The sequence below is a fragment of the Chenopodium album genome, chromosome 1, assembly GCF_948465745.1.
Source record: "Chenopodium album chromosome 1, dcCheAlbu1.1, whole genome shotgun sequence".
Taxonomy (NCBI): Eukaryota; Viridiplantae; Streptophyta; class Magnoliopsida; order Caryophyllales; family Amaranthaceae; genus Chenopodium; species Chenopodium album.
Genome location: NC_137834.1, coordinates 6484484 through 6499264, shown reverse-complemented (window position 1 = coordinate 6499264; position 14781 = coordinate 6484484). Strand labels below are relative to the sequence as shown.

At 34.1% G+C, this 14781-nt stretch overlaps 1 protein-coding gene and 1 non-coding gene across 2 annotated transcripts; one reads left to right on the top strand and one right to left on the bottom strand.

The window, feature by feature from the left end:
- Positions 1-455: 455 nt before the first annotated feature.
- On the bottom strand, positions 456-3483 carry LOC145640296 (high affinity nitrate transporter 2.5-like). Its single transcript, XM_081691612.1, has 2 exons — positions 2339-3483; positions 456-1596 (listed from the first exon to the last, which is right to left on the bottom strand). Exons 1-2 carry the CDS (start codon positions 3481-3483, stop codon positions 1215-1217), a joined length of 1527 nt encoding a protein of 508 aa, XP_081547738.1. The 3' UTR covers positions 456-1214.
- A 7530-nt stretch (positions 3484-11013) lies between these two features.
- Positions 11014-11087, top strand: TRNAN-GUU (transfer RNA asparagine (anticodon GUU)). Its single transcript has one exon. It is a non-coding gene; the product is annotated as a tRNA-Asn (tRNA).
- The last annotated feature ends 3694 nt before the right edge of the window (positions 11088-14781 follow it).

Genomic DNA, 14781 nt, shown 5'->3' with positions numbered 1-14781 from the left:
TAAATAATGTATCTAACATGAGAATTTTAAGGATAGACATGATATGAATTCAAATTCAAAAATAAAAAATGTTACATATAAGCCATTTCATTTAAACTAACTCCATTTTAATTGAATTTTATTAATTAATTTATTTATTTTTATTTTCAAGTCTTATTATTATAAATCCGTGCATTTACACGGGGATAAAACTAGTATATTACTCTTTAGTAAACCGACCCTAATCCCTTAAAAATCATGTTTTTACGATACAATTGCCGTCCGCCCAACTGCTTCAGCAAAAGGCTAAAGACCAGCATACAGTCACAGGCTCACAGCTCACAGGCGTCGCAGCTCCAGCCACAACGTGCCCATATCACTCTGAACTACCACTCACTCATCTCATCTTGTTATCAGGTGCTTTTTTTCGAATTTGCCTTTCATTTCTATCATTTTATGTATAATTGGGTCTGATTTATACATTATATTTTCTATGCTTTTTCTATGTATATTATTTTACTGGTCAGCTTTTATGTTCACGGAAATTGAGTTTGATGAAAATTACTACACTACTACAAATCCAAGTATTTGAGTTTGCTTTTGATGGAATTGATTAATACATGATTCATAATCTGAATTTTAGTTGTCTTTTGAGCTGTGATTATTGTTTGGATGAATATATCATTACTAGCATTGCAAATAAGAAATAACCCTTATAGTGAGGGATAAGTCAAGTGGTTAGAGCTTCCCTCTCGATTTCAGTAGATTATGGGATTGATTCTCACCCCCGCGGCCCCGCCCTTTGTGGCTCTTTAAACACAAAGAAAAAAAAAAAAAAAAAAAAAAAGAAATAACCCTTCATTATACATTAGTGATTATTGGTGCATAGATGACATTAGGCTGAATGTTGATTACCTCTAACAAAGGCCACTATTGTTGAAGCTAATCTCGAAAAATAATTGCATTATAAGTATAATGCTCTTACATGTGCAGACGTTACAAATGCTACACATACGAAAATTACAAGTTGTTTTGTTGGCTGATTCTTGTTTCTAAGCACGCATTGCACATAACTTTCTCCTTGGTTAGAAATTATGGTTGAAGGTGAAATCTGATGTGTTGGATACTTGCATTAGGATATTTCAGACCCTTGTCATGTGAGTGTTAACTGTCCGACATGGGAATTCAACATATGAGCATAAGTACATAACATATACTCGTAGTGTATAATGAGGCTACCGACAGTAGATTAGTCGTACACATGAAGGCAGGCTCTCGTTTGGGTGTGCAGACTGCTGTCTTCTGCACCTTTCACTCTTACTGCTGTCTGCAAATCTCAAGCTTGCCAGATGGTGTCCTTCCTGCTGCTCCTTTAAATCCCATTCCTCCATATAGTAGTCGTTTTCTGAAGTATTCGGGTTAGGACCACAAAACATGCCTCCCCACTGTGGGAAGTATATGGCACTTATGGGGAGAGTGCATGCTACAATCATAATACCCATATAGGTTATTCCCCTTTCTGTTGTGTATTGAGATCCTTTGAAGAAAATCAATTGAGTTAAAACTGCACCCACATTTCCACCGGCTCCTGTCATACCAGAAATCACGCCCAGAGATCTGAAATTGATATAGATAGATTTTAGGAACACAAGATTTTCCTGTAAGCAGGAGGAGAAATCATATCTACATCATAAATTGTAAAGTTCTATGGCTATATATCCTCTGCTGTAGGATACTTCCCTCAACATGCAAAGTTAATTGTCCAGTTCTTTGCTTTATGATACTCACTTTTTTTTATTTTCTTGAGCGTGATTTCATATATCTGTCCCGCTTTCATGTACTTATAGAGGCTAAAAGATCTAGGCTTAATAACTTTGAGTAGTTGCAACATGCTACAGGATGTATACTTATTTGCTTCTTTTTGTTGCTCTCTACACAGTATTCAATGCTCTCTCATACATAAACTTAGAAACTCCGGCTTATAGTTGATAAGCCTTTCAAAAACCTCTTTTCTCAAGTTTCATGCTTCACCCAATATGATTAGGACTAATTTCTTCTTCTACTCCTTGAGTACCTTTTACATGAATGAATTTTATATCTGAGAAAGTGCCAAAATTTGTCTATTTGAATATAGGATGTTCCATTTTTCATGAGAAGTATATTTATAGCGGACTAGGTGAATTAGTGACTTCCTCCATTTGGTGGGAAGTTATTTTCAACCAAACAAATGCATATTCTACTGTGGTGGAAATTCAACTTCCTCTGTTGGCTGTGTATTTACATGCCAACCATACGATCACTAAGATAAATTCTTTTGCAGGAAACATCTGATATGTTGCAAGAGATGTGTTAAAATTACCTTCTAGAGACAAAAGGTACAACCCCGAATGCAAGTCCACAGGCTGCTTGAACAAACACCGAGAAGACAAGCATCACTGCAATCGATCCACTTAAAGAGTTCATCAGTCCCAGAAGAATGCATAATATACCACCTACAGTCTGGATAATCCACCAGCCCCAGAGTCTTCCCCTCATTCCGAACTTCTTTGCTAGCAAATCTGATACCAATCCACCTCCTGGCCTGGCAAAAATGTTTGCCAACCCGAAACTGGCTGCTATAATCCCAGCTGTATGCAGGTTGAGATTGAATCTATCAAAGAAGTACTGAGCAATGATATTATCCACGGTTAGCTCCACCCCAAAACAGTACCCATAGCACAGGGCAGTAATCCAGCCCCTATAATTGGAAAGTCCATGATACATAACCTTTGAAAGGCTGTCTTTGTGCTTTTTACCTGACTTGTGGAGTTGCTGGAAATTTCCATCAGGCATATCTTGCCCGAAAAGCAACACTGCAAATGCCAAAAGAGTCTGTAAAACAGCAGGAATGAAGAATGCTATCCTCCAGGCAGTAAAGTTTGTGGCTCCCATCCCAAGGATGAGTGTATACACAAGAGGCATGATCATCTGGGTTGCTCCACCTCCAAGGTTGCCCCACCCGGCTGCAATACCGTTGGCTCGGCCAACTACTGGTGGAGAAAACATGGAACTCATCCAGAATTGGGTTGACACAAAAGTGGCTAAAGAAAATCCTGTAAAAAAACGGATGAGCAAGAAGGCTGTGGGTGAGTCTGCTGCGGCAGATAGGTAAACTGCAGGTGCAGTAAGGAGGGTGAGAGCTGCAGAGGCTATTCTAGGCCCAACTAAATCACAGGCAGTCCCCATGACCAAACGGGCAAACACAGCCCCTGACACTGATAAAATCCCTGCATTACCAATATCAGTAGCCGTAAGATTGAGATTGTCACGAATGATAGGAAGGAGGGGCGGAGCAGCAAATGTCGATAGAAAGCAGGCAAAGAACTGGAGCCAAGATAGATGAAACGCCCGCATATGAGGCTTTGCAACTGACATTACTGAAAAGGTTGTAGCCTTGTGCTCTGCATCAACTGGAAGGGAAAACTTGTTTGTTACAAATTCTTTCACACCATCAGTTGACGCCATCATAATGTTTGGTACCCGACTGATGTTATTGTAATGATGTATGATACTCCGTGATACTTTATGCTTGTATAGTTATTGGATTGAGAGATAACAACAAATTCCTTATTGATCAGACCGTCGAGTTACAGGAGAGTATTCGGCTTGCAAAGTGTAAAAAGGCATCAAGGAAAGCATATTCTTATTTGAAGTGAATCTTGAGTCTTATACGGTGAATCATTGATTGAACTAGGAATCATAAGTTTGAAGTCAGGAGTATGTGCTGGAGAATTTACATGGCTTTTGTTGTCTGACTGTTGAGTTGGTCTGAACTTTGAAGCAGGAAATTGGAAGAGTAGTAGGTGGATGCTTGACTTGGGATCTTTAAGAATATACAACGTAGATATGTTTTACAATCAAACTTGGGCAATTTTCTATGCACAACCGACTTTATCAAAGATAATGTACTCTCTTATCACAGCTTTCAATTCAATGATCATCAAAATGTTGAGTAGAGCTTAGAGATCGAAATTTACACATTTACACTTATAAGGCAGCAAAATATATATATATATGATTCTACAATTTTCCACACAACTTTTTTTTTTTTTTTTTTTTTTTTTTTTTTTTGGCAAAACTTTAGATTTCATATCACTCTCCTCCTAAGTAGTGTAGCGTTTGAGCCTTTGAGGTAGCGGGTAGCGTTTTAACCATTCTAAACACTACTAGAAAAAATTTAAGGGTGTTTGGCAAGGTAGCGATTCAAGTAGCGGTTAGCGATAGATATAGCGTTTAGGCAGCTTTTCTCAAACGTTAAAAATAGTAGCGTTTAGAAGTAGCGGGTAGCGTTTGAAAATTTTTAATTACTTTTAAAACAATATTTATATGAATTTTGATATATTTTAATTCAAATATTCATACTATCAATTGTAACTTTGACAGCTAACCTCTATCCACTACTAATTGACCGCTACTCGCTACCTTAACAGCTACCCGCTACTCGACCGCTAAAAGTTACCCGCTACCGCTACTTTTGCCAAACAGGACCTAATACATCTCAAAAAATTATTTGATATTTTGATTATTTCTTCTACAAAAATGAAAAATGTGTATATTTTTTTTATATACTCCGTAGTTATTTATGTACCCCGTATTTTTTAATTACAAAATATTTATTTTATTGCTAAAAATGTAATACTTCCTCCGTTTTTTTAATATTGCACCACTTGCCTTTTAAAAAAATATCACAAATATTGCACCATTTCTATTTTAGGAAAAGAAATATTTGTGTTCACACTATAAATACCAAATATAGCCTTACTTTTCAACACTTAATTTAAAAAAAAAAAAACCGGAGGAAGTATAGTAAAATTATACGCCATACTTCATTAAAAAAGTGATGGGATGCTGAAAACAATGTACTAGGCAACAAGCTTGTGAGTCTAGGAGCATTCATTATTTTTGCATTCGTGAGGACAGGCAATTTCTTTTCGGTCTTCCCATCATCCCATGCATGATAAATTGATAACTATATGTCTATAACTTTCTTGGGATTCAGCAGCTTGGGTTTACTACTAAATAATAATATTGAGATGCGTTAGAGTCTTTTTAATGAAACGGTGGAGTTAAATATTATGAGTAACCCTAGTGAGGTCATTGCCCCTAAACTCATGAAGAAATTGACAGATACATATTTTACAAAGGTTATTATTTCTGCAGAATTCGCTTATTTGTTATTGCCTTAGAAATATGCTTTGTGGAAATCGCAGCACGGAGATCACACCTCTGCTTGGCTTAGGGCGGTCTCTATTTCGGGGTTGGATTAGATGATTAATGCTAAGACATACCGATGTGTGTTGAGCTACCGGCTGGGTGTTCCATTGTTCTCCGTCTCGATGTCGTGTTCTGCTTGTTCAAGGGCTTTTTTGGGGATATTTTCGGTGATCATTCGGTGTCGTGTGCTGATATTGTAGGCATTAAATATCGGCATAATATTGTTCGGGATACCCTCGTTGATATTTTCTATAGATCTGGAATTTCAGCTAGAAAGGAGGTGGACATTGGAGTGTCTGGAGGGAACGATAGGGCCCTCAGACCTGTAGATGTGTTACTTTATTCCTGGTGGGGTTGAAGATGGGATGTTTGTGTTGATTTGACAAGATTTTCTCCTTTGGCACAGACTGAACTATCTGACTTTGTTCCTGGACGGGTTGTGGCTGATGCATCTCATCAAATTAAAAGCGGATCAAATACGAATTCAGTTGTCGGACAATTGGATATGGTTTCCTCCCTTTTTCGTTTTCTTCAATTGGAGAATTGGATAAAGAGGTTGTTGCGTTGCTAAAGAGGCTTCAGAAGTTTTCGGCGACTCAAGACATTAGGGCACGTGCTGCTGCTCATATATTCACTAGGATAGACTTTGCTGTATCTAGAGGAGTAGGGGCCCAGATTGTTTCTCGGCTTCCCACTAATTTTCTATAGGTTTTATGACTAGCTTTGCCTGTTTTTGAGATATAATAATAATAATAATAATAATAATAATAATAATAATAATAATAATAATAATAATAATAAAATAATAATAATAATAATAATAATAACAATACTCCTTCTTTGCCCTTTTGTTTTTCACTTTTGAAGGAAAATCACGGGAATTAAGGTGGAAAATGTGAAGTAAGGAAAGTATACGGAAAAGTGAAATTCCTAACCAATAATAAAGTAATAAAAGTGCACGGGAAAGAGACATTTCCAATTAAAAAAAGTAAATAAAGCACATGGGAAACAAAAATTGAGAGATTCAAGTGTAAAACATTAAATTAGTCCAAAGTTGGCACAATTTTTATGGCAAATGTTAGGGTAACTTAAGAAAAGGACTTACTACCTCCATCCCCGAAAGAACGACCGATTTGACCTAATTTTAGTCCCAAAAAGAATGACACATTTGCATTAAAATCCCTACCAATTTGCAATAATATTTGTGCAAAATTAGCTTTCCCATATAAAATTTTGTTTCTCTATGTACTTTTATTACTTTCTCTCTCTACTTTTTTACAAACCCCATGTAAATTTATCTTTCCAATATACTTTAACTTCTTTTTATTTAACTTTCTTAATACCACGAAATCAACCCAAATGGGTCGTTCTTTCGGAGACGGAGGGAGTAATAAGGACAAAAAAAATGAGGGTATAAAAGTCTTTGTATTTATCTTACTCCTTCTATCTCTATTTTTTTTTTGGAAAAATGGAAATTAAAAATCCAACCTTTACGCGGTCTGACAATAAAAATCCAACCTTCCATTAATCTCAAAAAAAATCCAACCTTTATACCTCACCTTCTTTGACAGGTACATTTAACCATTAACCTATTAAACCGGTTAAAAAGTTTTGTTTTATTTATTTACTAGTTTTGTGCCCGTCTGATGTCCGGGTTGTTCATTGAATTTTAAGATAAATTTTTAATTTATATGTCAAATTTTAAAATATATCATTGATACAAAATTAGTTAGGAATTTATGTGTTTTTGTGACGATTTAAACTATGTAGTAGACATGTAATGACAAATTATAATAATATTGGTGAAAAATACATCCTAAAATTCTATCCAAATTTAATTGAAAATAGAATTATAAACTAATTTTTTTATCCTACAAATTGAATTTTATATAACTCTATCCTACCCTTCAAAAAAAAAAAATAACTCTATCCTACTTGGCGCGACACTTGGCGAAAAGTTAGAACGCCAACTCTATAGAACTCTATCCTACCCCTCAAAAAAAAAATATATATATATATAACTCTATCCTACGTGGCGCGACACTTGGCGATGCGACACTTGGCAAAAAGTTAAAACGCCAAGTGTCGCTGTCTCGTCGCCTGGCTAAAAGTTTAGCTTTATATATTAGTTATATGATTTTTTATTTCCTTCTCACTCCTCTTCTTTCTATTTCTTCTCTACACCACCACCACCTCTGTCACCACTTACCCTACCCTCTCAACGCCAGACCTCCGCCTCCTAAGCCACCATCTCGACGCCCATTCACAACACATCAAATCCAAAGTTCAATCCTACCTTCTTTCTCATCACACCCACTTCGCCGACCTCCTTTCTCTCTCCTCCTCCACTTTCTCCGATTCCCCTTATCTCTCCTCTAATCTCCACTCCCTCATCTCTCTCCTCTCCCAAGACGATGATCATCGCCAGATTATGTCGATTTTGAAGGAGATACAATCTGGGGTTTCTGAATTGGAAGCCGCCAAGAAGACAGCGTCGATTGTGAAGTTAAGTGGGAATTTGGGGAGTGTTAAGGAGTTGATGAGAAATGGGGATTTTGTTGAAGCGGCAAAAGGGGTTAGGGATTTGAAATTGGCGTTGAGGGTTGGTGATGTTTATGAAGAGAGAGAAAACGAGGAGGTTGTTGTTTATGGTTTGCTCAGGAAGCAATGGTTGCTCAGTTGCTCTGCTTTGAGAAGGTAAAATTAGTGTAATTGACGGTGGGGTGAGATGGGTGGCTAGCGTTGCGCGCAAGGGAAGGGGAGTTGCACGCCGGGGAGGGAGGAGAGGTTGCGCGCAGGGGAGGGAGTGGTGGCAGGGGAAGGTGGTAGTGGTTGCAGGGGAAGGTGGTGGTGGTGGTGGAAAAAGGGTTTCTGAATTTTTTTGTTTTTTATTTTTGTTTTAAATTTTTTTAATAATTAAAAAAATAATTGACCTATTAGTAGCTGACACGTCACATATAACTTACAAAAACCGGTCATCAACAGGTGATGGACCTGTCAAAGAAGGTGGGGTATAAAGGTTGAATTTTTTTTTAGATTAATGGAAGGTTGGATTTTTATTGTCAGACCGCGCAAATGTTGGATTTTAAGTTTCCATTTTTCCTTTTTTTTGCTCCATTTGACTCTGTACGGTCGCAAAGACACATATTAAAACGTCTACATCTTTATTTCCATATACGAAAAAATTATAAAAATGTGATTTTAATAAACTATACAATGAGATGAAGCTCACAAGACCACGTACTCATGACTAAATTATCTTTTATTAATTAAAATGGTCAAAGTTTTCAAAGTTTAACCCCAAAAATGGCAATGGGGCACAAATAAAGGGACGGAAGGAGTAATAATTATGAAAATATGAAATGTGACAAACATTTAGGGGCACCCCAAAATGGCAAAAGTGACAAACAAAAGGGGACGGAGGGAGTAATGATGATGATGAAAACAATACGAGTACAAAGTATATTCTACTGTATGATATATCTTGTTGTAATGCACCTTCGGTTCTTATTACTCGCAACAAAAAAATATATTTTATATTTCACAAATAATACCCCTTTGTTGCGAGTAATAAAAACCGGAGGTAGTATATCACATGTCTATATTTATTGTATATATTATGTGAATTTTTAGTCAAAGTTTCAAAATCTATAACTTTATACTAAAGGTGAAACCAGGAATGACACATGTCATCTCCTGCACTACAAGAAAAATCACTTTTCGTAGCGATTGTTCATTCGCTACAATATGCAAGTATGTTTGTGAAATAATTAAGGATGTCGTATCATTTTTACAATCGCCATGGTTTTCCCATGAAAAATCGATACGGAAAGCATAATAATACATATCCACACTATTTTTACACATTTATATAATTTTGAGAAATCGTATAATTTACAATCGCCACTAAATCCTAAAAATCGATACGAAAAGCCTTTTCAACACTAGATATATAAATATTGTTTGACAAAGAATACATAAAATATGTCATACCTTATTGGTGAAACATTTAATATAAGAGTTTGAGGTTGCATGTTCGAATCTTGTAAAGATCATATGCATGTTTTTTTTTTTGAAGAAAATGAGTTGAACATTTATAGCGATTGTAATCGCTACAATAATCACCACGATTGGATGTAGTTTTTCGTATCGATTATTGAGGCCAACCCCAGCGATATTGAAAACCACTACTAAAGGCTAAGGCAACAAGGGATATTGTATCGAATGACCATTCGTTGGGAAAGCTTTTTGTTGCAATTACAATCGATACTAAAGGTTAAAATAATCGCTACGAAAAGGTTATTTTCTTGTAGTGCTGGTTAAAAATTTTTCCTCCAAAAGTTTTTTTTTTTTTTTTTTTTTTTTTGCCAAAGCTTCTTGGAGAAGTTTTTAATACAAACTATGCAATAATATTTCATTTCCTATTTGATAAGTATATTCTATTTGTACACATTCAAACAAAGATATTTTTTTTTATACTATAATATGCAATAATAGTTTGCTATCTATAACTTTGTAATGTAATTCTTAGTTATTTTTATTAGTCGTGCATATATTATTCTCTCTGTTTTCTTTAGTGTGATAATTTTTTTTATATATTTTTTTTTTGGTAATTACAGAACTTTCATCCTATTTTACAATTAGGTATAATTTTTTATAATTAAATAATAGTGTTAAACTAATGATAAGTATTAAGTATTAAAAATTACCGTGCATGGCACGGGACTTAACCTAGTTTTTACTATATAAAAGTCAAAATCGGACTATCAAATTAAAACGGATGGAGTATTTCGTAATAATAACGAGACTACAAGTAGTTTACATTAGGAATCTCTACCTTTTTTACTCTGGCACATTTGTCAAGACATAACAATTTTGATTATTAATGTATATAATTGTTTATTAGCAAAAATTGTAACAAAATTAAATTATGAACATAGATATTGTGATTAATATGATTATATATAATATAATACACCCATTTATTTATTTTATGATAGTAAAGAAAATTAAGTCAAATAATGCAAAAGTCAAAGTGATTAAAGGTAGAGTAAATGCATTTAAAAAAAAAACAAAGAGAGTATAACAAAACTATTCGTTCAATGATGTTATTGAATGAGGTGTGCCCAGTTATTTCTCCAGATAAACAAATATAAAAAAATATTTGTTTATCTGGGGGTATAATCGTCTTTTCAAGTACCGGTAGAGGGGTACATGCGTCTTTTTACATACTAGTTGAGGAGTACATATGTAATATCCTCACTAAACAGTAAATGCCAGTTGCAAACAACAATTGGACAACCCACCAAAAATATTGAATAAATGACCACGCATTTTCAATATATTTACAAAAAGCCATCGCTTATAAACTTGAATTTGTTGTTATTGAATTATGCAAAAATTTCTCTAAAATACTTGAGGTTTTGTGTTTACCCTACGTAGCCTCACTCACGTGTCCATATTTACGGACTTATGATAAGTGTGTTATAAAATTGGAAGTAAAATTTTCTACCGATGATTGAGATGAACATGTCATTTAAATATTACTTGTATTAGAATTCACCGCAATCGAATAGGAAAACACCCCCAAAAATCTAGAGGTTAATATACACTTAATGAAATTGGCAAGCCTGGAATGTGATTCAGCAACCAAAAACAACAATTAAAAAAAAAAAAAAAAAAAAAAAAGAGTAAAAGTGAACTATTTTTTCTTGTATTTCAAATTTTCAACCATTTTTGTTCTTAGTATATATTTTATTATTTTCCATCTTGAATAATGTAGCTGGAATAGCTCAGTTGGTTAGAGCGTGTGGCTGTTAACCACAAGGTCGGAGGTTCGACCCCTCCTTCTAGCGTTTTTGTCAAAAATTATTGGTCCACCTTTTTTTAACAATCTCCTTTCTTGATTTAACTATTAATATCAACCATAATTTATATTTTAGTCGTCATGTTGTGTTTTCATATCCAACTTTAATTTACCAAATCAATGATATAATTTGAGTGTATAAGCGTTGTGGCTAAATTGTACTTGGTTAAGTATAGTAATGAGGGATTGACTTATAAGAAGTTTCTATAAGAATTTTAGGTAGAAAGATTATGTTAAATTTTTGAAGAATTTTTTATAAGAAAATAATAGAGTTGAATTAAACATAATTGTATACCAATTAAGAAAAAAAAATAAAGATTAATACTTTTTTTTTTTTTTTTTTGAAAGAAAGAAAGATTAATACTTGAATATAAATTTTGTTAATTCTATTTAATTTTATTTGCTATTAAAAAATCAAATCAAGAAAATGCATATTAGCTAAATGATGTGGACCAATTAATTTGAATGATATATGGAATGAAACACAATAGTGGGATAGAGGATTCAGACCTGCTTTTGACACCTCTAATTTTATTGGCTCTTTATGTTGATAAACAAATAAAGAACATTAGTGGTGAATTTGGTGATATTGTCTATTACTCTATACTAAATTGGAGTCTTTTTTTTAATGGGAATTTTCCCTCAAAACTCTACTCTGTGTTTTTTTTTTTATATAGAAACACTAGATAATACCCAATCCATGCTCGATATTTAAAATTAATACAAAAAAGAAATTAAAGTTTATTAATTTAAAGTGTATAGAAAATGTGCATAACAATTGTTTAGGGTAAAAATACTCTAGACACATGGATTAATGAGCTGGTGACACGTCATGTCCCCTAGGCCAACGCTCAAAAGAGCCAATTAGGATATGACACGTGGAACCAGTTTGCATCACGAAAAAAGTAGCTTTCAAGCCCAATTCTTGAGGAGCCATGAAAATAAAACGGCATAACCCCTTTACCTAGGTGAAATGACCTAGAGGGCACATACTTTAGTGACATAACCCCTTTATACCTAGGTTAAATGACCTAGGAGCCAATTAGGGGGCACATCTCAATTTCGTGACATAGTTTAGTTTCTCCATACTTTGAAAGCTAGATTGAATAGCCATCTCTCTGTGGATTCGACCCTACTTACCCTACTACATTGTTAGTTGGTTTTGTTAGGAATTTATTTTTGACAGGTGTACGACAACCTATCAGTTTCTGACAAAATAGTTTAGGAACCTATCATAGTCAGTAATAGTTTAGGGATCGCTAGGGTTTTGAGGTGAGGGGAGGAGCGATTTAGGGTTTTGGGGAGTGGGGGAGGGGTTTCCTTGGTGGTTGTGTTGGGGAATGGTTTTCTTCTTTCAAATCGGGCGGTGGTGTTTCGAGGGAAGAGAGGGGGTTACGGGGATTAGGGGTGGTGGTTCAATGGGGAAAGGGGAAGGAGGCTGACCGACTGGGTTTTTCGATGCGGGAGGGGATTGGGGTGGCTAGGGTTCCGGTGGGCGGTGGGACTGGGGTGGTCAGGGAAGGGGTGGGACTGGGTTTTCTGATTTTTTATTTTATTTTTCGGCTAATTAGCTCTTGACACGTGACATTTGTAAAAAAATTAATCTTTTCAACAGGTAACCGGTAATTCAACCCCAAATTAAAGTAAGGATTATTCCAAAATAATCCAAAGTTGAGATTGTTAAAAGAAAATGGAGCAAAAATTAGGATTATAAGTATCACTTTTTTTTCCTTTTTTTTCATTTTTTTTTGAAGAAAAGTGTTGGTTTTTTTTAATTACTTAAAGTTTTTGTTTGTGTAAAAAAAATTTCTACTTGGACTTGTTTGGCATCGTTTTTGTTTTCAGTTTTCTATTATTTTAAAAACAAAAAACCAAAAACAAAAAACCGGAAAAAGGTGTTTCCATTTTTTTCGTTTTAGTTTTCAAAATTATCATGATTTTAATAAGTTATACTAATTTTTAATTTATTATTTGACAAATATCACGTGATTTTGAAAAAAGAAAACCGTAGCAATACCAAACGAACCCTTAGTTTTTTTAATTGATGCTAATAAAAAAATCAATTTTGTTGAAAAGAGAAAAAAAAAATGACAAATAATAAAATAAGATTCCTAAACTATTGTTGATTATACTTAGTCCCTAAACTATTTGATCAAAAACACCAAACTGGGTGATTGAGAGGTTAAAAGTGCACATACACTCATAAAGTAGTTTAGGGATCAAAACTGCAAAAATACAATAATTTAGAGACTATATTACTCGGTTATATATTTGTGCTTTACTCCACAAAATTGTTTAAAAACAGCCAAATTATACTCTATTGCTTTGGCAAACATTATTTTATATATTTATCCTAAAAGGGAATGTTGGAGCAATGCGTGATTGCGTGGTTCCTGCAGGCGGATGCACGATTCGCATGGTGCATCCCTTCCAAAAAAAAAAGGGCGAAAAGAACATTGAATAGAAATGTAAAGAACATTTAGTTAAAGTTAAAAGAACATGTTATAGACTAGCCCGTTTCTGATATTTTGGTGGCCTAGGGGCGAATAAAAAAATGGGGCCCTAATAAGTTAATGTTTGAATTTACTAATGATCTGAATAAGGAAAAAAATTTGGGTGTGCAAAATGAAAAAAAATTATATAACACTTTATTCAATGTAATACATTATGTTTTTATGAGTAGTATATCAATATGCTCTAACATAATAAAAATTAAAGAATTATATCACCTTATCCCACTTATTAAAGCCAAAAACCATCAAAGATTATAAAATCAGTCATGAATTCCCGATTACAATACTCAATTCAACAATGTAGAATGATTAATACCTACAATTTCGTACAAGCAAGTAATTTTTTTTTTTTTGAAACAGTACAAGCAAGTAATTTAATGACACATATTAGAAATTAAATGTAATTTTTTTATTTTTTTTTAAGAAAAGACATTAAGTATAATTGGGTATTACATATTTAATTTATAAAATAAAAAAAGAACAAAAATAATTAAAAAAAATTAAAACAGATATTTGTATTATAGAAAATAGAACAAATTCTTATAATAAATTGAACTTTATCATAATAAAAATTGAGATAATCATCAATATCAACAATAGTAAAATTGAAAATTGACAAGCAAAATAGCTGAATAATTCGAACAAAATTACGGAGTGTAGGGAATAATTCAAGTCTTTAAAATCCCACTAGCTTGAACCCCACTGTGATCATACACTAAAGTACGGTGGCGTCCAAAAGGGAAGAAGATAGAGCAAAAGAGTCGCCAACAAGTTCTTAAGGAACTTGTAAACCGTTCACGAGGTGAAGGTTACACCCCTTAACGATCCAAGAGATCGTCAACTCCATAAGGTCATGAACCAAATAAGGGTTCGGGGATGAAGGTACAAATCCAACCTAAAAGAGATTGAACCTGCCCTAATAATAGGCCTCTACTTTATTCTGCTCGTATTCATGTGCGCTTTCTGACTAACATGCAATCAATAGGATTAACCCTAAACCTGTTTATCTATGTTGGTTGAAAATTAATGCACAAATAAACTATTATTGGCGATCACTTGAATTATAATCAAAGTTAACCTAACAAGATTATTAATTATCTTATTAAGCGTGATTGCAAGTACAAATTCCCTTTAAACATGCAATAAAAGGTGATCAAGCAATAAAATAAA